At 38.3% G+C, this 27,247-nt stretch overlaps 1 protein-coding gene across 1 annotated transcript in view; it reads left to right on the top strand.

The window, feature by feature from the left end:
• Positions 1-7,155: 7,155 nt before the first annotated feature.
• Positions 7,156-27,247, top strand: part of LOC307156972 (uncharacterized protein) — a gene marked incomplete at its 3' end in the record, with an annotated part of 98,486 nt that continues 78,394 nt past the window's right edge. The window contains exon 1 of the mRNA XM_079868701.1: positions 7,156-7,977. Coding sequence (XP_079724827.1) covers positions 7,707-7,977 — 271 coding nt within the window. The 5' untranslated portion in view covers positions 7,156-7,706. The remainder of the gene's footprint in view (positions 7,978-27,247) is intronic.

The raw sequence follows: 27,247 nt of genomic DNA on the forward strand, positions 1-27,247 counted from the left end.
CTGTCTGTCTCCTAACTATATATATCAGTGCTGTCTGTCTATTTACCCATCTGTCGGTCTGTCTCCTAACTATATATATCAGTGCTGTGTGTCTATTTACCCGTCTGTCTGTCTGTCTGTCTCCTAACTATATATATCAGTGCTGTCTGTCTATTTACCTGTCTGTCTGTCTGTCTGTCTCCTAACTATATATATCAGTGCTGTCTGTCTATTTACCTGTCTGTCTGTCTGTCTCCTAACTATATATATCAGTGCTGTCTGTCTATTTACCCATCTGTCTGTCTGTCTCCTAACTATATATATCAGTGCTGTCTGTCTATTTACCCATCTGTCTGTCTGTCTCCTAACTATATATATCAGTGCTGTGTGTCTATTTACCCGTCTGTCTGTCTGTCTGTCTGTCTCCTAACTATATATTATCAGTGCTGTCTGTCTATTTACCTGTCTGTCTGTCTGTCTGTCTCTTAACTATATATATCAGTGCTGTCTGTCTATTTACCTGTCTGTCTGTCTGTCTCCTAACTATATATATCAGTGCTGTCTGTCTATTTACCCGTCTGTCTCCTAACTATATATATCAGTGCTGTCTGTCTATTTACCCATCTGTCTGTCTGTCTCCTAACTATATATATCAGTGCTGTGTGTCTATTTACCCGTCTGTCTGTCTGTCTGTCTCCTAACTATATATATCAGTGCTGTCTGTCTATTTACCTGTCTGTCTGTCTGTCTGTCTCCTAACTATATATATCAGTGCTGTCTGTCAATTTACCCATCTGTCTGTCTGTCTCCTAACTATATATATCAGTGCTGTCTGTCTATTTACCCATCTGTCGGTCTGTCTCCTAACTATATATATCAGTGCTGTGTGTCTATTTACCCGTCTGTCTGTCTGTCTGTCTGTCTGTCTCCTAACTATATATATCAGTGCTGTCTGTCTATTTACCTGTCTGTCTGTCTGTCTGTCTCCTAACTATATATATCAGTGCTGTCTGTCTATTTACCTGTCTGTCTGTCTGTCTCCTAACTATATATATCAGTGCTGTCTGTCTATTTACCCATCTGTCTGTCTGTCTCCTAACTATATATATCAGTGCTGTCTGTCTATTTACCCATCTGTCTGTCTGTCTCCTAACTATATATATCAGTGCTGTGTGTCTATTTACCCGTCTGTCTGTCTGTCTGTCTGTCTCCTAACTATATATTATCAGTGCTGTCTGTCTATTTACCTGTCTGTCTGTCTGTCTGTCTCTTAACTATATATATCAGTGCTGTCTGTCTATTTACCTGTCTGTCTGTCTGTCTCCTAACTATATATATCAGTGCTGTCTGTCTATTTACCCGTCTGTCTCCTAACTATATATATCAGTGCTGTCTGTCTATTTACCCATCTGTCTGTCTGTCTCCTAACTATATATATCAGTGCTGTGTGTCTATTTACCCGTCTGTCTGTCTGTCTGTCTCCTAACTATATATATCAGTGCTGTCTGTCTATTTACCTGTCTGTCTGTCTGTCTGTCTGTCTCCTAACTATATATATATCAGTGCTGTCTGTCTATTTACCTGTCTGTCTGTCTGTCTGTCTCCTAACTATATATATCAGTGCTGTCTGTCTATTTACCGGTCTGTCTGTCTGTCTGTCTCCTAACTATATATATCAGTGCTGTCTGTCTATTTACCGGTCTGTCTGTCTGTCTGTCTCCTAACTATATATATCAGTGCTGTCTGTCTATTTACCCATCTGTCTGTCTGTCTCCTAACTATATATATCAGTGCTGTGTGTCTATTTACCCATCTGTTTGTCTGTCTGTCTGTCTGTCTCCTAACTATATATATCAGTGCTGTCTGTCTATTTACCTGTCTGTCTGTCTGTGTCTCCTAACTATATATATCAGTGCTGTCTGTCTATTTACCTGTCTGTCTGTCTGTCTGTCTCCTAACTATATATATCAGTGCTGTCTGTCTATTTACCTGTCTGTCTGTCTCCTAACTATATATATATCAGAGCTGTCTGTCTATTTACCTGTCTGTCTGTCTGTCTGTCTGTCTCTCTCCTAATCAGTGCTGTCCGTCTATTTACCCGTCTGTCTGTCTCAACTATATATTTCAGTGTTTCAGTGCTGTATGCCTGTTTGTCTCTTTTTACCTGTAATTTCAGATATGTCGTGTGTAGGTCTTTTGACGACAGACAGTGATTCTCCACAGTTTCACTCTTATGTCACGAGTCCTTTTGAAAAACTGGTTCTATTAGTTTTATGAAAAAGTTCTGGTATAACAGGTTTAAGTTCTGAAGAAAACTTCCCCCTCCACAGTCCTTTATGAAAACACAGAACTTAAAGCAGTTTTAAAGCAACTTTTGCTCAAGACAGTTCAAGTTCAGTGGAGGAACAAGACTCATCTTCATCATCATTATTCATGGTCAGTAAATACTACTTCATAAAATACTGACATATATATTTAACAATGTCATGAATCCATTCACATTGATCTAGACTTATCAAACAGCATTGACACACTGTGTATAACATTTTTCATTGCTAACAAAACTAAAAGCAATATTTGATCTTTTACAGTAATTTTAGCAGATTTAACCAACACAGCTTTCTGAAGCCTCATATGTATGTCTTCACAATAGCAACCACCCAGAATACCTTGGAAACCGCCCAGAACACCATAGCAACCTCCTAGTAAGACCCTAGCAACCATGTCGAATTTTGCCACTGCAAGCACCACTCATATTTTCTTCAGGAAATGTACATTCAGTCAAATGTGTTCAATTAATAATTTACAGAATAAATATGATTGATAACTAACTGAAGATGAGTAAATATTGAAATATGCATGTTGTGACGAAGAGATAAAGGATAGTTTTGTCATTAAACCAATTGGAGTTGAATCCAATGTTGAATCCAATGTGATATTAACCCCCTGGGGTCGACAATCGCGCCGGCGCGATAGGCTCGCTTTTTTTCTTATCAGTGCAAAGACTCAAAATACTCTGTTGACTTTGATCTTGCATACAAGTTTCATACATCAATCGATCCTGTTAAATGTGTATTTTTTTGTGTATACTCACAATAAAAACAAAGTGTTGTGCTTTTCGCCAAATAAAGAAAAATAAACATGATGCGAGTTCTGCCTTCTCTCTGTCAGTGTAGTCCATTCTGAAACGCGTCCGAAAATGAACTGTAACTCAGCGAATACTCAGTCAAACAGGCATACAGACACACAAGCATGAAGCTTGAATTCTCTTCTTTTAAATGAAGTAATTTATATAAAAAACAAATATTCTCAGTTTATGTAATATGTATGAAAAGAGAGAGATGTCAGTCGTTCTCATCTCAGCTCATTATGTTTTAATTTGACCCCGCCCACGGAGAGCGCGCGCTAGTCAAACGCAAATGATCTTAGGCGATCCATGCAAATCTGTGAAACGCCCTCATCAGCTCGATAACACACACCGAGAGTTATCAGAGTCATGTACTTTACGACGCTGTGAGGAATAATACTATCTTGATAATAATCCTGGAAATTTTACCTCAGAAGTTCTGGAAGTTTCACTTCGAGGAGCAACGGATCCAGCTGAGGAATAGGTCAGTTCTATATTTGCTTTGTTCTAATCGCAAGTGTCTGCACACGCAAAAATACTGTTTAAATATGAATCGCGTTTCTGTGTGTGAATGAATGAATGCACAGATGCGCGCTGTTGTGAAGCTACTACAGCTGGCAAAAATAGGCTAACGTTTCAAAATGAATCTCGTGTCTGTGTGTGAATGAATGAACAGCTTTTACCAAACTCTACTGCTATACTGAGATGAGTAAAAATCGACTACAAAAATCGGATAGATTATAAAGGTTTTACTGTAAAATACTGCCACATCAAATAAGCTTATAATGTTGCCAATTTCTGCTCATATGTTAAATATATATATATATATATATATATATATATATATATATATATATATATATATATATATATACTGTATGTATGTATGTATATATATATATATATATATATATATATACTATGTTTTGTCAAAAATTAAGTCATCAACTAAGATGTAAACAAAATCTTAAAAGGTCAATATAAGCCTTCTCTTTAAATAATTTTTATTGTGTTTTATTAGTGACACATTTGGGTAGAGAATATATTCCAAAACTTTCTGAAAATACAGTATGAGAATTAACTGCACAATTACTAGAAATGTTTACTTTGGATATTATACAATTTGCAAGCACAATTTGTGAAAAAAACAAACAACTGTGTTTCCAACTGTGAACCAATTTTATATATATATATATATATATATATATATATATATATATATATATATATATATATATATATATATATATTGTCCTTGCATTCTTTCTTGTGGCTCAGTGACACACCTGACTGAAAGGCTCATTATGCAGGTCGTTGTCTTCTCAGGTGTGAATCATGCCCACTCGCATATTGCCTTTCCAAACAAAAAGTGTCTTACAAAATTTAAATCAATGTATTGTTTTATGTGAATGATTAGGCAGGATGATTTTCAGATCATTTTCAAGAAAAAACTCTAGGCGACAAAATGCATTATTCAGAAGTCTTGTGGACACATGTTTAGTATGTGTTTTGTGGCCTTATTTCAGAAACTTTCATTTTTAGTTTTTTCAATAACCATGCATAAACATTATTCTCTCAAAAATACAAACATGTACATTCATGTTGCTCACATATTATGGTAGCCCTGTTAGTGCTAAATAGTGTAATTACACCTTTGCCATTAATATGTTTATAAGCAACTGAAAAAAGCACAAATGTCAGGGCATGTCAGAACATCTCAAGGACCCCAAAAACATCTCAGACCCCAGAGGGTTAAAATCAACTGCGTCACATACTAATTAATGTGCATTGGTTTGTGTAAACAGAGCCATTTGATGATAGTTTGATATTGTTAATTAAAGGAGTCATAACCTAGTATTACCTTGGATACCTACTGCTGTATTATAGTCTTTCAGGCCCTTCTAAAAAAGAAAAGTGGAAAAAAAATAAACACAGAGCTCCTCAGACCCTTATTTCTGAAGGCATTATTGTCTCGCGAGATCTGATGCGATATTTTGGCTGTCGTGGACGGTCATTTTAATAATGCAAATGAGGGGCGCGTTGATTGGTTGCAGGAAGGAGGGGGGTTGACACCGCAGGTAACGCTTTAGCATATCATTCCAAAATGACATCATGGCGCAAGTTGTGAATGAACCCGACCTGGCCGCGACCGGCTTCCCGGCCAGTGTATAAGCGTTAGGCAATCAATATACAATAGCCGAGTTCATGATGATCTCAGTCATTTGTTTTTTGCAAAGTATCAGCCATTCCCCATGTTTACCTCGAAGCTAATACTCCCGCCAGTGTTGTGCCTGAACGCGTTCATATTTTGGGCGAACGTGAACTGAACGTACCGCATTACTGCCTGATGAACGTTACTGTGAACTCGATCTCGTTCATCAAAATTAACAAATCTTTTTTCGAGTCATTTCGTTCATTTAAGGGGCTTTAAATGTTACTATTAACTGGCAAATTCCCCGAACACATCAACCTACGCAATCTTGATCATATTCTGAATTAAGAAATCATTATAATGCAGTCCAAAATTGTTTACAGGGAACATAAATAATTACTTCACCTCGAGTCTTTCGTTTATTTGTTTAGTGACAGACGCAATAGCATACAATAGCCGCATTAGCAGTTAGATGCTGTTTGTTACACACTGTAGAGCAATAAAAACACAGTCTTACCGTTTCAATTGCAGGCAATTTTGTTGGAATGACGCTTTTCCCGAGCTTCGATGCCAACTTCGCCTGATATTGCCCATAATTTGTGAAGGATTCCGGCGTACAATGTTTAGCACAGCACAAACACCTAACGATAAGCCAGTGGGAAGGGTTGAAGGAACCGTGTCATTAAAAATGAATTTAATCCACTGGTCCCTGATAGCTAGGTCCGTTCTTGGTAGAGAAAACACATTTACATGTTGATTCTGGCAGTCAACCACAGAGCAACTCACGTGTGCACTACGTTTCTGCATCTTTCGCGACTGAATATGAGGGGGAGAGGGGAAGGGCGGGCTTCCTGCTGCGGTGTCCATATATGGTATATCCTGCCCCGTCTTGACGTCAAGACGGGGCAGAAATCAAAATCTCGTTATTTAGTGCGCGTGCACGTGGGCTATTTTACAAACCCTGAGGTAAACAAACGCTTCACTTTTAAATATCGGCTTCCCGGCCAGTGTATAATCATTATGCAATCATAACATACATTGATTCTCGTGGAAAAGTGAAAATTGCAGGTTATGACTCCTTTAACTCTGGGGATATATTATTGTAAAAGAATCAGAGTATGTGATTTGATGAATACGTATGACATTTAGTGTTTGAGTTATACAATAATAATATGTCTTTGTAAAACAAGTTAATGAGTTAATATGCAGTTGAAGAAAGAAAAGTGAAAGGTCTGAAATTTCATGTGATTTATATCTGTTGTCAATTCAGATGAAGTGAATGTGAATGAGTGACAAGTTCTCTGCATTATGCAGTTTTTTTCTTCTTCTTGTTTCCTGTTGATGTGTACTTCTTGAGTTGACCATGGATGAGTGAACGGCGAGCCAACAGTGCCTAGTTGATGTCACAACGCGTCTTTCTCTGGAGCGAGCTCAGTATCCTTAATCTGTCATCAAACAGATAAGAGAATACAACACACCATACACTGCAGATACCTGGAGTGAAACTGAGTTTAAAACTACCCGGGTAGTAAATCTTTCTTCTGTCACGTGACTACTTCTGCTTCAATTCTTTTTCTACTTCAATATTTCTTTCCTGGAAGGATCAGACTTTATAAAAGAAAAAAGAAGATAAATAAGAACACAAGGAAAAGACTTTCTGAATTGTGTTTGGGGAACTATTTATTTTATTTGTTATACCAAACAGGCCTGATGATTGTATTTTGTTGTTGTTGTTGTTTTATCAATTGTATGTTTACAAACTGGTACCAATACAAAATATTTTCTTTATTTCAAGTGGTAATTGCGGTCTCAAATCCTCCTTACAAACTTAGACGTAACTTTATTGTAAAGCTACTGTGCCCATTCAACCTGATCAGTTCATTTATAACACTAGAGTGAACAACGGGTTACAGAAGGATATGCTAAACATGTTGCATGAGGTGCAAGTAACAATAAGAGGAGAAGATGACATGACTTACCGTGTTTGTGGACTGATCCTACTCACCGAAGTTGTTTGATGGACTCGTAAAAGGCACGACCGCACACGAGAAAAATAAATAAATAAATAAATAAAGAGCGCACGGATGGCATGCTAACAGACTAGCGAATTACTAGCGTGTTGTGCTAGCAATAATGATTTAGATTGAAGCTAGCAATGTCAGGTTAATGTGTGATGTTGAGCAAGTTATATTTAGCAGTATAAATAACAAGGAATGATAGTAAATAATATTCAAAACAGAAAGATATATGAAGCTTACAGACGCACACCAACACAACAGCAGCAGAAGCAACGAGGCAGACAGGAGCAATCGATCAGCAAACCCAATCACAGCTTCATTTCATAACCTAAATAACATTTGAGTGCTTAGGTCCAAATGTTAGGAGTGAAATACTTCAGATCTTTTTCTTTTTATCCTGCAGCTGTGAATCTGTGTGAATCAGTGAAGGATGATGGCGTCTGATGAAGAGCTGCTTGAGAAATCACTGAATGAACTGGTAGAAGCTGATCTGAAGAAGTTTAAGTGGCACTTACAGAATGATCATGAGTGTATAACAAAGAAAGACACGGAGAAAGCAGATATCTTAGACACAGTGGATAAGATGGCAGCATGTTTTGGGCCAGAAGAAGCTGTGAAGATCACAGTGGAGATCCTGAGGAAGATAAACCAGAATAATCTGGCTAAGCAGCTGGAGAACAAACACAAGCAACACAAGCAAGGTAAGGTTTAATTCACTGTGACTGTAATGTAGGTGACAGGCAACATGAAGACATCTGTCTCTGCTGGAGCTCATTCAAAAGAGAAATGTGTACTTCCTGTACATTGTTGTGGAAATTCTTTTCTCAACTTCAAATCAATAATTGTAAGACAGTAGGATATCTCAAAGGTTAACAAAGATCAGCTTTATTTCTTGCAAGAAATTGGCTGTTCACACATCAGTCAGAGTCTGATATGAGAAGGCCCCGACTTCTCCTTTTTGCCCAGCTTATATACACAAAACACATCCTGGTCTGTCAAAAGATCGCCTTAGTTACCTTAAAGGGATAGTTCAGGATTTTAGACATGAATCTCTATAGCTTCCCCATAAGCAGTGTGGTGCATTGACCATGACTTACCCCCGACAGCGTCCTGTGAGCCGAGCTCCGGTCCAGTTTTGGTCAAGATGAAATTAGTCCGGCAAGTTTGCTGGGGTCACGGCAATAAAGCTTTTTTCTTCTCAAATCAATATGTGTTCAAAAGAGTGATATATTTGCAGCACAAAACCGCTGTCTATGGAGAGGTCAGACCTCGTAATGGCTTGGCACTATTTTCTTCCCCGTCATATCACTGCGCGCTGCCGCTACCTACAGCCAGCTGGGAGCCGCGCACGTGTCACTTTGTTTACAGCTCGTAAAGAGAACGATAACATGTCTGACTACAGCAGCGACGATGACAACATTGACTTCGACACACAGCCAAAAGGATATCTTTACGAAGCTTCTTTATCTTCGCCAGTTTGGTGTTCACATTGAAGCCCAGAGCAATGAGCCAAAGTCGCCTCAGAGCAACATCTGCCACAGGAAATCTTTGAAATGTGTGAGGAGAAAGTGCCACATCTTTGTTTGTACAGTCCGGATAGTCACAAGTCCGCACCATTTTCTACAAAGCTTGTACAAACTGATCGCTCTTGGTGAGTAGCTATGTTAGCTCGTTCGTGTAGCTGTTCTGAGCACGTAAACACTGCTGTAAACACTGCCGAACAACTGAAAAAGTGGTGTGCGCCTGCGCGGCTCCCAGCTGGCTGTAGGTAGCGGCAGCGCGCAGTGATATGACGGGGGAGAAAATAGTGCCAAGCCATTACGAGGTCTGACCTCTCCATAGACAACGTTTTAGTGACGCAAATATATCACTCTTTTGAACACATATTGATTTGAGAAGAAAAAAGCTTTATTGCCGTGACCCCAGCAAACTTGCCGGACTAATTTCATCTTGACCAAAACTGGACCGGAGCTCGGCTCACAGGACGCTGTCGGGGGTAAGTCATGGTCAATGCACCACACTGCTTATGGGGAAGCTATAGAGATTCATGTCTAAAATCCTGAACTATCCCTTTAAAAGGAAACAATTTTGTTCAACATCTCTTGTCTGCATAAATTATATCTAGACAGAACAATACCATGCCTACTACAAGTTCCTGTTTTTAGCTGCTGCTCAAATTCACACATTTTGCTTATCTCTATTTCTATCAAAGCTGCGCACATACTTTTCACACTTGAAGTACAACAATAGGTCACTTTGAGTACACATAGTCTCTTTGCTACTAAGTCGTCTATCACCCAGAACATTTTGTTCCTGTAAACTTATATGATTATATTTCTTTAAATGCTTATGAGTAAAAATAATTGAATGTTCAACGTTAACACAAGTTGCACACATCTGAAAGTAAAAAACACATCTAAATGTAAAATTTCCTATACAATCCACCCCATGTTCATTCAAAGAACATACACACAATTTGACATTTACTTCTCCATAATCATAGTAATTTACAACAGGTAAATTTTCTTAGTTTCTTAGTCAAACTCATGTTCGCTCTCGTTCTCGTATACCTCTTCAGGCACTGTAACCTCAACTTCATCTTCTTCCCAACATTCTAATTCTAGCAATCTAATTCTATTTTCAAAAAAAAATTAATCATACCATAGTACATTGCCTTTTAACTTTGAATCAAGTTTCATTATCCTTTGCTAAATTTCGAATCACATTGATCTATTAGGCCTTTAACAGGCTGATACTGCTGATTAACCATTTTTCTTAACCTTATTTTGCTAGCTTTTATTCAAGTAGGCGATTGTTTTACTTAGTCAGATCTATTTAAGGATCTGTGTAATAAAATCTAACCAAAAAGTTCTAAAATATTTTCATTTTTATCCTTAACACAAATATCAATAATTGTATTATCTTGTTTCAAACAATGTCATTAATTTTAAAATTAACTCTCACCCAGCTGTTGCCATGAGAATAGCTTTAGCTGCTGATGTGCCATTTAATCATTAATCACCTATCCTAAAATCCTATTTTTATAACATGTCACATAACATGTCCTGCCTCTTTTTGTTGGCAATGCAGAATAATTCATAATGGATCCATTGATCCAGACCATTAAATCTGTAACTTCATTTTGAATTAAGAAAGCTTTTTTAGAATTTTGCTTTATGAGCAAATATTCTATTTCACTGAAATGTCTTAACTGTTTAGATTCATTTTAGTTTAAATTTAACATTTCAACTGTGTTAAATTCAAATTCAAAAGTGTTACATTGTTCTTGGTCTAGGTTTTAACTTTGTGCCCCCTACATAATTATTTTTAATTCGTTGAAGACCTTTCTCAACAAAACAAGTCCATATTTCATTTATGGAAGCCTGGCTAAATTAGCAAGCACTGTTACTGTATTCCTAGATAGACTAGACCTGCAGTCACCTCTCAGATATCAAATACAGACATTAGACAATACATGAAAGGAAACATTTCAATAATCACACTGGTAACTTCTTTAACTAATAATAATCCAGAAATTAAATATGTTTCCCAAAATCAATCTCATTTTGAAAGTTTTTCTTTTGCTATTTTAACAAATGGAAACACCTAAAAGATATTTAATTAAGTCATTAATTAATCGCTATAGAAGTTTACCCAATTATCTATTCGGACCTAGTCCAGCAAAGTTACTTATCCTCTCTTATTAGAGAACAACTATTACAACTATTAATTTTTTTTTTTTTTTTTAGCATCTATGATATCTGAATTAGGGTTCTAAACCCCTTAAGTTTCCTCAAAAATAGTCCCTAGATTATTTTTATCTTTACAGTAATGTACCTATTTAGAGTCCTTATACTCTACAGAATTAAGACATTTTCCTCATCCTAATTTACGAGTACCTGAATGTACCTATTAATTAGTAATTGTTCAAATCATGAGATCTATATCAATTCTCAGTCGCACAGTTTGATTGAACTGAATAAAAACATCAATTAACATAACACCCAATTAATTATTATGCTAAGCTTAAACCATTAGTTGCTTCACATCTTCCTCCAGATGTGTTGATCATCTCGTTGCCCCATGGACGTTCCATCTTCACCAGGGTGATTCTTTGCGAACCGTTGCAAATGGGCTTTCCCGCGCTGGCAAGGGAGGAAAGTTACTAGCACTTCCTTTGTCCCTCACTTTACGCTGTGCGTTGTCGTTGGTGTCTGCGTTTGGGGATGCTGAGGGCTGGTTGGTGTAGTTTAAGTCGATATGCTTGGACAGAGGTGTCACCGCACCCCAGATGGGACCTTGTTTGTGGAGTGAACCACAAGAACAACCTGTGAATGGAGACCTTAAGTATTTTTGTTAGTGACAACATGTATCATGTCGCCAGACTCATCTGCTTGTCTGGCCGGTCATCCTTTTTTGATGAGACCTGTGAAATTTCATGTTAAACAGTAACAAGACAATATTTTATACATTTGAAACAGAATCAGTTCTGTTCGATGAGATCCATCATGACATCCTGTAAAAAGTAAAACGCTAAGTATTGGGTGGACAGGGCAAGCTAGCTTGCTCTCTGCCTTCCCAAAGTTATACGCTGCACATGTGTGTGGCATTGTTTATTTCTGCCACAACAATAATAACCCAGCTCAGGATAGTTAGTCAAAATCATCCATGGTTGTTATTTTGTTGGGTATATTTTCTTCCCTGTTGGGTCATATTTTACCTGTTTAGATACAGCTGTTTTGATTGACATCATTTATGTCTCTCAACACCATAATTCACACACCCACTTTCACACACTCCACACACCCCTCTCTGGCCAGAGATTCATTCATTCATTCATTCATTCTTGTCTGCCTTAGCAGTTTATGAACTGAATGGGGAACATATACAGTGGCGGATTTAGCAAATTGGGGGCCCAAGGCGAAAGTATGTATGGGGCCCCCCCATTCGATCTTTAAAAGAGAACGAAATTTTTTTTTACAGACTGAATGGTGGATAGGCAGGTAAAGCTAATCTACAGGGAAGTAAAGGTTGGAGAGGAAAAAAAAAACTTTCCCTTTAAATCCTGCATACATTTTCTTTAATCCAAAAAGCAGAGAACACACAAAGTGTAGCACTACACAAACTAATAGTCACAATGGCACCCAACAGAGAATACGGTTTCAGATAACACCAGAACAATCTAGCATCACAATAAGTGTATTGTGATATCAAAACATTTTAGTAACTAAACAGAAACATGTTACAATGTTTACATGGTACAATTTCTGGTAAGCTACGTTTTTTTTTTTTTTTATTGCTTGACACAAATGTCACGATTTCAATTCAATTCTTGTGATTTGATTCAATATTGACTCATTTGGATAAATATTAGGTACGCAAGATAGGCGTTAATTTTTCCAAAGAAAAAAAAACTCACATAATGCTGTAAACATATATTAAACTCAAATTTTTTATTATAATAACAATTTGAATAATATATTTTAATAATATAAGTAAAAAAATATCCTAAATATGTAATATATTACACATATTTAGCAAAGTAATCTTTTTTCTAGCCAACTAACATGCTATATATTACGGCTTTCCTGAGGTAACGTAACGTTAAGTGACATAATTGTTCTCCAGCTGTTTTATTGACGTCTTTCCAAGGTTGAAAAACACTGATTGATCGATATATAAGGAATATACATTTCGGCAAGTTGTACTATATCTTTCAACATTGTTCATTCGTGTTTATTCACTATTAGCTAGTAGAGAGAATCGATTCGGTTCACCTGCTGCTAGTGATCTGTCACGTCACATTTACAAGCGCCAAAACGGTATTTATAAGAGGGGCGAACTTGGGAGAGGTGATGTTGCATTTTGCTCCAAGCAAATCCACGTATATCCATGTGAGTGTGTTAACATTATTCTCACCTAGCGCCACTTCACAGCTAACGTTAAGTTAGATGCTGCTGCTGTAGAGGCATGTTCAACGCTTTGGACGTTGTTGTTCCTGTCTGTATCCCCAACAGTAGCCGTAAAAAAATTGTCATCTTTGGCAGCGTTGCCAAATACTTATCTGCGTCTTTTCACTTTTTTCTTTTATTTGAGCCGCTTGGGTAACTTCGTTTCATCTTCACGTTTAGACTCGTTTTATATCGTCTCTGTTTGTGTACGTCCCAGTCCTCCTGTCACTGCGTGTTTATCTTTCGCGCCGCGCACCGTTACGGACTAGTCCATTTCATTGTGAAAGTCGGGGGTGTATGTGTGTAGAGACAGATAACCATGAAGGCATGAACTGGACATTTTAACTACTACTTCAACGTTTCAACGTATTTCTTAAGAATATTAATACAATTTACCATGCTTTTGAAGCGTTCATGATGATAAGATGCTTTTTTTTTTTTTTTTTTTTTGAGGTTGGTTGGGGGCCCCCCTACTACGACTGCTGGTAGGGGGCCCCAAGCCGCCGCCTACCTATGCCTCTATGTTAAGACCGCCACTGAACATATATTAGGAGTGGAATACCACCAAATATGAACGGTAACAAAGTTCGACGACGACAAACTACTGAACGTAGACACACTGTGGCATTCCCCTTGCGACAGTGTCTGAATGTTACGATATCAATTCTCAGTTGTCCGATGCAGTCGTCATGTGTTTGAGTTTAACACAGTGGGACCTATTTTAACGATCTGAAACGCAATTGTCAAAGCGCAAGTAACTTTGTGGGCGGGTCTCGGCGCTGTTGCTATTTTCCCGGCGGGATAAATGACTCTTGCGCCTGGCGCAAATCTAAAAGGGGTTGGTCTGAAGTAGCTTCATTATTCATAGGTGTGGTTTGGGCGTAACGTGAAATAAACCAATCAGAGCATCATCTCACATTCCCTTTAAGAGCAGACGCACTTTTTCCTTGGCGTATTGCTATTATAACGGCGGATTTGCCAGGCGCACGCCAGGAGCGGTTCACAGCCGAGGAGACCAACGCTCTCGTCACGGCCGTAAAAGAGAGAGAAGTGACATTGGGGATGGGAGAAACACACCCAAATTAGCTTCGGTTAAACAGGCATATAATAATGTGGGTAAATGTGTAAGCTAGATGTATGCTTTTATAATAAATTATTATATTTATAATAAATTGTCTATCTATCTATCTATCTATCTATCTATCTATCTATCTATCTATCGTTTGTAATAATATGATTTGCAAAAATGAAAACTGCTGCTTCTGTGTAGATTGGAGAATCACAGTGTATGAGCGTTGTGCACTCTATACATTATGGTCAAGCATGCGCTCTTAAAATAGCATAATGAACAACGCGCAACGCGCCACTGACTTTAGACTAGGTTTTTTCTGGCCAGTGGCGCAATTGTTTTATGAAACTGTAAAATAGCACCAGGGAACGTTTGCGCCGGAACACGCCTCCTTTTTTGCGCTGAACCGCCCAGGGAGCGCAAGTTCATTCCCTAGTTTAGCGATGTTCTGTGGAGGGAAAAGCGCGCTTTGCGCGGGTGCAAAATAGGAATGAAACATGCGTCGGTGTACAAAGTCAATTGCGCTGGGTGCAAGATAGGGCCCAGTGAACGTAAACCTAACTTTTCAAAATCAAATAGATTAAATACTTTAAATAGAAATCGTATAGACCTACAATTGCAGTTGAGAGAATCCGTTTTAATTTCTCAAATGCAATTTGTCATTCTTTGCACAATTTCAATTTTCCAACTTTTTGTTGTTGCTCATAAGCTATTTAAAAGAAGATTTGGAAATCTTCACACAATCTTTGATCCATGGACAAAAATAAAAAACATTTCTATCTCGCTGATGATGACAGCATGTGATTTCAAATGTTTATAATTAGAAAACATTGTTTCTATTGAATCTAGAAAATTACCTTTTAAATGAAGTGACCAATATTTTTGTCAAATCACAATTTATATTTAAAGTTGGTCACCCAATCTCATTCCCATATGCACAATGCACAAAAAAAGTATCTTAGTTAAACATACAGTAAACCATTGACTCTTAGAATCTCATAGATCAAACCCATTTTTCCTCACTGTCTCCCAGGGATATCGGGATACAAATTCTAGACGCCTTCATATAAAAAGTATAATATTTAAAACACGTGCAATTCATATAGTACTATTTATTCATCACTTTAACAGTTCTGATTCCCTTAATATTTTCTCTTATAGTGACTGTTTGTAAAACCCTGTGCTCTCAGATTGCCACACATTTTTGTCAGTGGTTGGCCACCAATCTTGAGTCACATTGTTTCACAAAAAGCCCCAATTCTCTCCACTCTGCAGTCTGTGGTTTAGCTAAAGAGATGTGAGGGACTGCCCCCTCTACATCATACAGTGATGCTTGGCTATCAGTCAATTTAACCTTCACAGCACACCATTTATCTGACCAAACTAACTCTGAGGTTTTCAGTTCCTCAATCTCTAGTTCAGACCATTTTTCAGCAAAAATTTCATCTGGCTCACTGCTAACATGACATGTGCAATGCAAATCACTTTCTTCCATGAAATCATGGTCAGGAGGCATCCTATTTGTGGCTTTGTTTTGCAGACCACACTGAGGAGTGCTCCATTCAAAAACATATAATGTTTCAGTTGGCATTCACACCATATTCATATCAGCAGTGAGGCCACTGTCATCACAATACAAATTCAGCTTCAGTTTACACATCAAATCTCTTCCCAGAAGATTACAAGGACAGGTAGTAGTTACAAGAAAAGCATGAGAAAATGAGTGATCACCAATCTGACAAGACAAATCTGCTGTATATGGTTCCTTTACCAGATGCCCTGTGGCACTTCTGGAGGTTGCCCATTTTCCAGATAATACAGTTAAATCAGGCAATTGTTCATTTTTAATTGCTGAGTTCGTCACTCCACTGTCAATTTAGAAACTTAACTTTCCTACCCTCGATACTGATATCAATCATTGGTAATTTTGCAAATGCTTTATACATTCGTTCAGTATCAGCAAGCGAATTTTCTTCATTGCAAGAAACAGCAAGCATATTTTCTTCATTGCAAGGAGCAGAAAAAGAGATAAGATTAGACATATTTACCACCTGGGAGTCAGACCCTTCACCGTCGCTCCCCTCCCCCTCCTTCTTTCAATCTCCTTGTGGCTCTGGTGGCTGTTGGAATCCTTTCTTCTTTGGAGGATCCGGACAGTCATTTCTCCAGTGTCCTTTTCGCCCACAATTATAACAAGCTTCAGGGTCTATTGCGGGTTGGTCACCCATTCCACGTCCTCTTCCTCCTCTGCCTCGTCCTCTTCTGCCACCTCTTCCTCCTCCTCTTCAGCAGAGCCAGTTGAGTGTCTTTGTCAGTCTTTTTCTGTTTGTTCTTGGCTTGGTCTCTCAGCAGCTGTTGTTGATGCGTTGCGTGTCGCCGGATTTCTTCCAGCCGCGCTTGGTGGTACCCCACACAAGCTGTTTTGACCTTTTTCCCTATTTCAGGGTCCAGACCGTCCAGAAAAAACAGTTTTCAGATATTCTTCATACGTACTTATCTTTGATTGTCTGGCCTGTGCTTCTCTTTGGGTTGGTGAACATTTACGAATTTTGGAGATGGAGGAGTGTAGTCTGGAGGAGCAGAGGGCAGGGTAGTCGAACCTAGCAAGCTTCGATGTTCAGGGTGTCTTGGTGGTCTTGCTTGCAGACTCGTTCCCTCTTCTTCTTTGTCTTCCTCAGGATCTTGACCTCCCATTGCTCCTGGTTGTCTTTGTGGTTCGTGTAGGGCCACTGCTGGTGGTGGTTGGTAGGGGGAGTAGGGAGCCGGACAGCGGTCGTCCTCAGCCAGGCGGGTTTTCATGCATCTCATTTCCTCGGAAGAATTAGAAACAGAGTTTAGTAAAGTTTTTCTGGCTTCCTCTGCCTTTGTCTCTCTACTATTTGCACTCTCTAATGGTGCTAATGCTGCGTTTATCTGTATTCTTTGTCTGGTAATTGCCTCATTTAACCATACATCTATAATTCGACCATCAAAGTCATAATTATATTTTTCTGTATATTTTCCTTTCTTTTTGGACTTGTTTTTTTGTCCAATTTTCCTTTGTCTTTTGCAGATGGCTTACACTCAGACATTAAACACACATTAAATCCGTACAATTTAATTAACTGTGGTATCCTATGATGCCACCCCGTTCCATTTTTCTTGGTCATGGAACAATAATTCCCTTTTGAGAAATCCACTGTCTCCAATTCTTTATCATTAACATTACCCATTTTTGCACTAATTTTACTCAACAGTATTTGTATTTGCGTATTTAAATTCTTCAGTATTTATATTTGCGTATTTAAATCCTTTCCCTTCACGTGGTCACCACGTACTATATTCACTGTGTTAATTCTTTCCCCCAGCGTGGCCACCACGCCTGCCTAAATTCGTCAATCTAGGACTTTCAAAAATGCCCACATCCGTCGATGCTAGGTCTTTTTCCCAAACAAGTGCCTTCTTAAATGTTCGAAAATTACTATCAGGCTTATTTCAAACAGCACCTTGTCTGGACGTTTGAGAAATTACTATCAGGCTTATTCTCAAACTCTGGCCCTTCTGGGAAAACAATTAACACCTGGCATTTGAGAAATTACTATCAGGCTTATTCTCAAAACCCTGTTTGGAAATTACTTTCAGGCTTATTCCAAAACCCTGACCCTTTTAGGAAAAATATTCAATACGCAAATCATTTTCTTATTTACCACGTAAATAATTTTCTCTCACCGTGCTTTTGCAGCTTGGTTCTTTTGTTCGGGATCGCGTCCACCTAGGCCTGCCGTGGTGTCTACAATTCTCCCGTCCCTTGCAGTTTTAGCGTTGGGGTATCGGAGCCAGAGACTTCTTGTCTTTGGGATGTTCAATCAATTGCTTCGTCCACGGAGGTCATCAGCTTTGCGAATCCCATCCTCGTCGCCATTTGTTGTGGAAATTCTTTTCTCAACTTCAAATCAATAATTGTAAGACAGTAGGATATCTCAAAGGTTAACAAAGATCAGCTTTATTTCTTGCAAGAAATTGGCTGTTCACACATCAGTCAGAGTCTGATATGAGAAGGCCCCGACTTCTCCTTTTTGCCCAGCTTATATACACAAAACACATCCTGGTCTGTCAAAAGATCGCCTTAGTTACCTTAAAAGGAAACAATTTTGTTCAACATCTCTTGTCTGCATAAATTATATCTAGACAGAACAATACCATGCCTACTACAAGTTCCTGTTTTTAGCTGCTGCTCAAATTCACACATTTTGCTTATCTCTATTTCTATCAAAGCTGCGCACATACTTTTCACACTTGAAGTACAACAATAGGTCACTTTGAGTACACATAGTCTCTTTGCTACTAAGTCGTCTATCACCCAGAACATTTTGTTCCTGTAAACTTATATGATTATATTTCTTTAAATGCTTATGAGTAAAAATAATTGAATGTTCAACGTTAACACAAGTTGCACACATCTGAAAGTAAAAAACACATCTAAATATAAAATTTCCTATACAACATGGACACAAGAAAGTATAAAAGCAAACAACAATTACAGGGCAAAGAACAGCAACAGATGTTATACAAGTACATTTAACCCTCTGAGGTCTGAGCTGTTTTCTGGGCCCTGGAGGTGTTCTGACTAGGGATGGGACGGTATGAAAATTTAATATCACGATTATAGTGACCAAAATTATCGCGATTATCAATATTATCACGGTTTTGTTAAAACGAGATGAAAGTGTTCAAAAAGAGTTGATGCTCACACTGAAGACATTTCAACAAGTTTTATATTTGAAAATCAACAAACAACAAATAAAACAAGCAGCTCTATGCACTTTTTAAAGCATTTCCTTCCTTATAATGACGGTTGTCAATAGCAACGCATTATAACACCGCACACATCCATTGTAACGGCCACCTAGTGTTAAGTAGTGTTCATGACATGAATGTGGATGTGCCTTTAAGATAACTTCTTCTATGGCGTAAGTTATTGTATGCATGCTGTTTTTATGTGAGCGCGCACGCAAAGTGAGAGTGAGATTGATCGCGCAAAGAGGAAGATGACTGCTCTACTGCTGACCGTTGTTTTATAATGTGTTTACTTCCACTTTGATTTGTAGTGTGTTTTCGAGGGTTTTCTTTTCCTTTTTAACATTCGCTCTTCGACATGTATGTGAAGAGTGTGCTTAACTGAGAGAAAACATCTATAAAAGTCTCGTGGAACTACCAGTTCATTTGCACTGTCTTGTATTCTTCATCTGGGCAGAATCCAAACTCTCTGACAGACGTTACACCATGTATCACAACGGACGCGTGTTGTAGCAAATTCTAAGTCCTCAAATCGGGTCCCGAAGAAATCTCTCAAGAGTCGAATTTCCAGGTTTCAGAAGAAGTAACTTTATTGACAAGCAACAAAGTGAGATGCAGCTGTTCATCTGATCTGCAATGGTCAGAACCTCAGGTTTTATACCTTTTCTTATCACTAGGTAGTAGGGCTGGGGTAAACGATTATTAATTAAACGATTTTATCGATTAGTCGACTAATCTAACGACTAATTGGAATTATTTATCCTGTCTGTTATTCGCATATCTCTGTCGAACCGTTACTCTGATGGATTTCAAACTCGACAGCTGTCTGGGCACGAGTAAGTGCAGTGCCAAGTTTGACGTTGTTTGGATGAGAAATGCAAAAGATATGTTAAATATATTGGTAAAAGAAGCACTTAGAAGGTTGTGGTTTAAAAATAAACATTCTGACATAAACACACTGTCAGCTACAATGTTTACTTCTGAATAATATAGTATAAATGTAATAAATCCTTTTTTTTTTTTATGCAATTAATCCATTGAATCAATATAAAAGTTATTTTTCACATTGAAACTGTTGAAAATACACAACAAAGTAAGTTGATCCACATATGACAGCCTCTGAACTCGGTCAATACTAATCTGGACTAAACATAGGCTACATTCAATCAGCCATCGCTAAGAAATACCTTCTGAACGACGGCGACCTTCTTTTTTGACGGCGATCAGCTGTAAAATGGCTTTAGGTCCTGCTCGGTTTTCGTTGACTTTGAGTACAATAATTGAAAGTTTTTTAAAAGATCCCCTGGGGTTAACGTGTCAGCATTCGACAGAAGTTTGACGCTGTCGTGTGAGAACAAGCAACAGTCGGCATTTCTCTTCCTCCCGCGTGCCTCATCTTCTTAATCTCCTCATGTAAATGATTAGATTTCGATGGCTTACGTTTCTTCCCTACGGCAGAATCCACCACAGGTTCATCAATGCCGTCAAATGTATTAATTTTTTTGTTTGTTTGTTGATCAAAAAGTGCAAAGTAGATAAGGAAAACTAGGATGCCGGGTGTCATAGCGCCACCGTTACTGTTTACAATGCGTGGAATGGTGCGCTGTGATTGGTTGAGCGGATTTATGGCATTCTGCAGAGAAAGGAGACTGGCGTTTGTCGCGGTTTGGAAAGAAAGGGAGAAAACATGGCAGAATAACACGGCGGGCGGTGTGTGTGTGGCGAGCTGTACCTCCGGGAATGGTGCAAAAAAATAAATAAATAATAAATAAAGAAGCGTCGACGCAAAAAATATGACGTCGACGTAATTTTGACGTCGACGTCATCGACGCACCGCTACAGCACTACTAGGTAGCCAATCAGCTATCGAGATTTCGCTACCGTTAGCATCATCTTTCCCGGAGACATTATTCTATTGGTGGAAAAATCTTTGGTCATACCCATTTTCTAGAACATCTTTGGTCACATGATTCAATGCACCTGCAGTGTTGTCATACCATCCATCATTTTTAATTGACGTTTTTAGTACCATCTTATCAGCTACCCATACACATCTTCTCTCTGAGCTTGTTAGGTACTCTTTCATCCTCACAGCCCACTTGACCTAATTTAACCTGATGTATCCTGATTTAACCTGGGTTCTGACTGAGACACAGAAATACAGACTTTTACATGAGGCAAAGGAAAATCTCCAACACATCCCCCCTTTGGGACTTATTCTAGTCCCACCTTCATGTTTATCCCAGAATGTATCTTCATGCGCAAGCCTCCTTCCGTTATCTATCAATCATGGCCAAAAATAGACCATCCGTCTTTCTTATCAATAGGCTTTTGTCACAAAGGTACACTCTGGAGGAATAGTGAGACCAAACATCTCCGCCCCCCTTTGACTAGAGCGGAGTAAAAGATCTCACCTTCCTTTTCTATTATCATTCTTGAGGGAGAGATGAGCATCTGTTATCCAGTTTTAATAAACTTTTCTTGTACAGACTTGAGGGTAGAGTTGTCCCACGGTGCCAGAGGAACTGCACAGGCGCTTCCGGTGGCCTGGAGTGCTATCTGGGTTGCTCCTTCGTTGCCAGAGGTGCCCTGGTCCTGTCTAGGGCGCTGTCTGGTGTTGGAGTGGACAGCGGGTTTTTAAACCACCAGTTGAGTCTGCCCTTGCTGGTCCGGCAATCGGTGACCGCGCTTGTAATTAATTCCTCTTTTGCCCCGTAAAAACATTTTCCAGTTGCCTAAGGCATTTACTTGACATTTATTTAATAAAAACATATTAAAATATTAAAAATAACTCTTTTATAGCGAGTAAAGTGATTAAAATGTGATAAGAGTGATTAGAAAGTAATAAAAACATTCTGATCTTTTCCCTTTATATCTGGTTGCATTACCTCGTACCACGGGCAATGACCTGCTTTAAACCTTGTATCGTCCCCTCTCATTCACATATTCATATTTTGTGAACAATTAGTGTGATTATATAAAATATACTCAGTAGGATTATATGTAAAAATATACTCTGGAAGGAGCCCTTGTTTTAAAACAAAACAAAAAACAAAAAATTTAAAATAACCCCTCTAACTAACTCCCTACTCTACCCATTTTCTAATGATCTACCTAATTTTACAAATACACAGTGGGGCTACCTCCCTCTCTATCAAAAACAGTGTCAAATTGTGAAAATCAATAATCAGAAAATGAAAGTAACAAGGCACTCTCTTCTTTACTCCTTCATCAGTACTGTTCACAGGAAGTCATCCAACTCGTCCAGACCTGGCCCAATAGGGTACACTCCTGAGTTTGTGCACCCGATGTCAATTCCCGAACGTTTGACTGACACATTAATCATCTGTTTGGCAACTGTGTTGGCTATCATAGATCTGAGGAAAGGCACAACACAACAGAACAGCAAAAGGAAAACAACAACAACAACAAAATAACAACTACTGTGGCTGTTATTATTCCTATTTTAGTAAGTCATTTATGCTATGATCCAAATATATAACTAGTTCCCAATATGCTTATCTCCTATTTTTCGTGACTTCAGTGACTTCAGTATTCAGTTTCTTCAATGCCTCTGTGAATGGTTCATCAGGAGCTGTATTATTTGGAACATATGTAAAACAGTTAGCTTCAAATATTATACAACACATCCTTTCTCCGCGAATAACCAATTTAATGTCGGTCTGTTTTGCCATATCATGTCACTTATGAGTTCCCAACTGTTCTCCCAAGGCTCTCAATGTGCCTTTAGTGTGTTAATGAACTTCTGTTGATTGCAATAAATGTAATTCATCCATTCTTCATTTTATCAAGTTATGCATACAAATATACTCAAAGCCTGATTTACTTCATGCTTAAAGCTATGCTTAAACTCAGTTGGTATTCCCCATGGTTGATCAAGCAAATCTATACACACCTTTTCTGACATTGGTTTGAACACAAATATTGCATTTGGCTATCTATCAAATCTTCTATTAAAAAACATCTATCATCAACTGTTTTTTTTTTTATTTTGTTTTTTTTATTCTGAACTCACTTCCCCCCTTTGTGTGATGGTCAAAACCATGCACATCTGAAATTAAAATATTAAAAAGGGTTGCTAGTGTAATTATTTGTCCTTTAATACCTCATTTGTCCAATAGTCTGAAGTTGAAGGTTTAGCTTATGCCTTCTTGACTTATGATATAGACTTAATTTTACATTCAATTATCTATCCTAAATTTCAAGGTGTGAATACAACCAATTCTAAATTGGTAACACAACTACTGAAGCTACTGAATGTATGCAATGTGGCATTCCCCATGACAGTGTCTAAATGTTTTGAATAACACAGCTGGCCGATATCAGTTGCCATTTGATTGTGTTAAACACCGCTGTCATAAACCCCAAATTTTTCAATATCTAATAGATAACATTTTCTGGTAGGTCTAGACATGCTGTCGTTTGAAAGAAACATTATCAATTTCTCTTATCTGATTTGTCATTCATCTGTTCATTTAATTTCTCTTCATAATATTTTCTTCTGGTGCTTATGAGATGCTCTTTTAAATGACTGGAGATTTTAGCATAATCTCGAATTCATGACCAACAATATTAACATCGTGTAATCCCTGGTAATGACAGCATTTGTGATACCACGTGTTTGTAATTTGTGTAGTTACTATTTTTTTTCTAAACCTAAAAAATTAACTATTGACCAAGATGGAGTGACCAGCACCATAGCTTTATCATCCACATTTTTTGTTGTTAAATACATTATTTTTCCTGATAGAGAGCTCAGTATCACTCAAGCTTATATCAGCTCTGTCTTGAAAGCAGAGCCCAAAAACTCTCTGTTCAATGGACAACATCATCAATTATCTAATTATGCATTTACCCCTAGTTGGTTAATGCAGTAGTCCCTCACTCTGCTAAGTCCAGCATCAGTTGTAGTTAATTATTGAGTCATGCAAACACTTCCCCTCCCATTTTTAATGCATTTTTAATGCTTACAGCTGGACTAATGTCTATTGAAAGAAAGCAAATAGAGAGTGTTAGCTTCACAGAATATAGAGAACTGCTGTTGGACCAGTGAATAATCAAAATACAATTAATATGGCCAATCAATGAAATTTGAAGCGATCTCTGTAGTGATCATTGAAAACGCATCACCTGTGCCCACTTAGTAAAGGATGCAGTCCTTCTGCTTGGACCAGCGATCAGTTGAACTGGTTGGGCTGCTGTCTGAGTGTTTCCCTCCTCATCCAATGCATTTGATCTGTCAGTCTTTGTTGGCATTCAAGGGTCTGGTGTCATGTTGGGACATAGTGGTTTGACTCTGGATGCTGTTGTCTCTCTGCCTCTCCTCAGTCTGGCTTTTGGCCAAGCTACGTAGGAGGCAATTTTGCATGATGGCAGGATGGTTTTCTTGGTTGTTTCTGCATCAACACAGTCTTTGTCCATACCAACCCCTCAGAAGTTTCAGCTTCCTCTTCCAGAGGAGATGAAGGTCCACCAACCAAACGCCTCTTCTTTTCTCTGCAGCCGTGTCCTTATGTTTCTTGCTCTCACTTGTTGCACAGTCCAGTTGCTGTTGTTTATGTTGAGGCAGCCGTCCCAAAAGCTGTCTGGTGTCATCTGGAAATTGAACACTCAGAGATCCGCATGAATCAAATTCATCCTTTATAAATTCTTCAACCATCTCTTTCAATTGTCCCTTAATTTCAGAAGTATCATCTGGTTGGTAACAGCAGTTTCCCCATGCAATTTTAATAAAGCAAGTTCTTCTTTGCAGAATGCAGAAAATAGCAGCCTTTCAGTCTAAGTTGCCTTATTTTCAGTCACATATATAGTATTTTTATCACTCGTCATATCGATCCCTACTCTCTCAAGCATTTTAGGATTAAATCAACGAGTCTCATTACAGTGAAATGTGTATAATATAGTATGGCTGTTAAAATGTCTGTTTAGCTTGGTCACCCAATCCTGCTCATTCAACACAATGCACAAGTTATTTTAAGTAACGCAATCCAAAGATCTCAAAATTTCTGCAATGGCTCAAATTTAAAACTGTCTCCCAGGGACAACAAGATGCAAACATCATAGGCTACGTCTTTATATAACAGATCAGTCATACCCACATCTAGCATGTCTCTCTATATATACATATTTTATCTCTAAATGTCAGATATTTCTATAAACCTTTTATCAATTAGTTGATTTTCCCCTGGGAACTACACAAACCACTTATACTAAAGTGAAAACTGCAGTGTTTTTGATGGCCACTAGTTTGCGCAATCCTCCATATCAATCCCTGTTAGGCCTGCTTATTAATTTAATTCCCCCATAGACCGGTCAACTAACATGTAAGCAATTTTTATATATTTTTTTCAGGTTAATTTCTTATAATTTATTTTTATTGGTGTTTTCTTGGTATTTGTGAAATTAGTCTTCTTTTAATTCTGACCGGATTAGCAGATTTCACCAATCTTACTTGATCTCTTAGTCAACTGTTTTTGAATACTTTTCTTTTTTTCTTTTTTCTTTTTTTTTAACGAATGTTTCAGTGTCTCTGCACATAACCACATCTAATGTTCCCTCAGCTGGTCATTTTGTTTTTAGGCTTCATTCCCCATTTTTGGAGGGTTGTCCTATAGTATCTCTGCAAAATTAATATTTTGATCTTGGTATCTCTACAGGTGTTGATGCCATTATAATCTTAATTATTATCAGTGTGTTTCACTTCTTTTCAGTATACCTTACTAACCCCAGCTTGCATCTATTCTTCAGCGAGATGGTCAGACATTTATTAAGATATCTGATTAGTCTTTCTCAGGTATTTTAAAAATGCAGTTCCTCTATTACAGGTCCACTGGTGGGGATGACAGTTACAAATAAAATCTCTCAAAGTGTATGTTGGAAATGTTTACTCACTTTCTGGTTTATAAGCTAGTTAGAACTAGGAAAGGTGAACTCTTTCTCTCTGTCTCCCTCCTTTCCTTCCTCACACACACACACACACACACACACACACACACATGCAGTCTCACTTTCTTCTTGCAGCCCCTCCTCTCTCTGTCAGAGGCAGCCCCTCCTTTCTGCCTCTCTTTCTCATATCACAGTCACCGTTTACTTTTGCTATATGAGAGAGAAACAAGTGTTCTTTCATAATTCTAGTTTCTCTTTCTAAATGAATATCGTTCTTTTTCAAACAGTCCTAATCTGTGCATTTGACACGCACACAAACACACTTTTACTCATTATTTTTTCTTGTAACAAAGAAGCCAAATTATTTTTCAGGATAGGCTGTTTTTCTCCAGCCGGATCACAGCATTTGAAGAATGGGCAAATTGACGACAAAGCCAATTTTTTGTAATCTTCCTGCAGTTACACTTCCTGTCCTAAATATAGATAATAGATGGGGTCAATTTCACTTCGTGGCCTCCCCACATGGTGATTGAAATGTCTAATTCCTCTTTCACAAGTTCACACTTACAAATAAGTTAGATAAAATAAATGGAATGCATATTTGGCGTGCTGTCTGGGGAGAGGGCTCCGAGCTCGGATATTGGGCCCGAACCCAGAGTACTCCCCCCGTATTGCTGGTTAGGAAGTAACCAGGCGAGTGTGAGGAGACGGGGTGGTGGAGGGATGCTGAAAAACTGTCGAGGAACATTGGTGAGTCAAATGAGTATATATAGGTCACTCATGCTGATTGGATAGACATGTCGATTACTGATTGTTGACAGCTGGTTGGAATGATGTGATAATTGGATCAATTATTTGAACGTGCTCCTCCCGAACTTTGTTAATAAAACATAATTTAGTGCAGGTTTCCAATTTGAATGGCTCAAATAAATCAAATCAAATTTTTTCTTTCTTTTTTGTTTAAGATTTTTCTCCCCGTTTCCTCTCCTGCCCCTCCTATTTTTCCATCGTTGCGACATTCTTAGTTTTTACTAACTGCTCTTCTTTGACAGCTGACTGCTCTTCTGTCTCTTATCCATTTTCATAAATTTCTACCCACATATGACTGGTATGGTTGCGGTTGCTCCTCAAAACTACCACTACCTCCAGCCTTTCCAGTGTCCAATTATCTACCAGTGCTGGTCTGATTTCCCCTCCATGTCTGACTTCAACGACTGTGTCACTTTCCCACTGTACTGGTCTTAGACATGAGCTCACTACCATATACAG

This window comes from Squalius cephalus, assembly GCF_949319135.1.
Source record: "Squalius cephalus genome assembly, chromosome: 4".
NCBI classification, from domain to species: Eukaryota; Metazoa; Chordata; class Actinopteri; order Cypriniformes; family Leuciscidae; genus Squalius; species Squalius cephalus.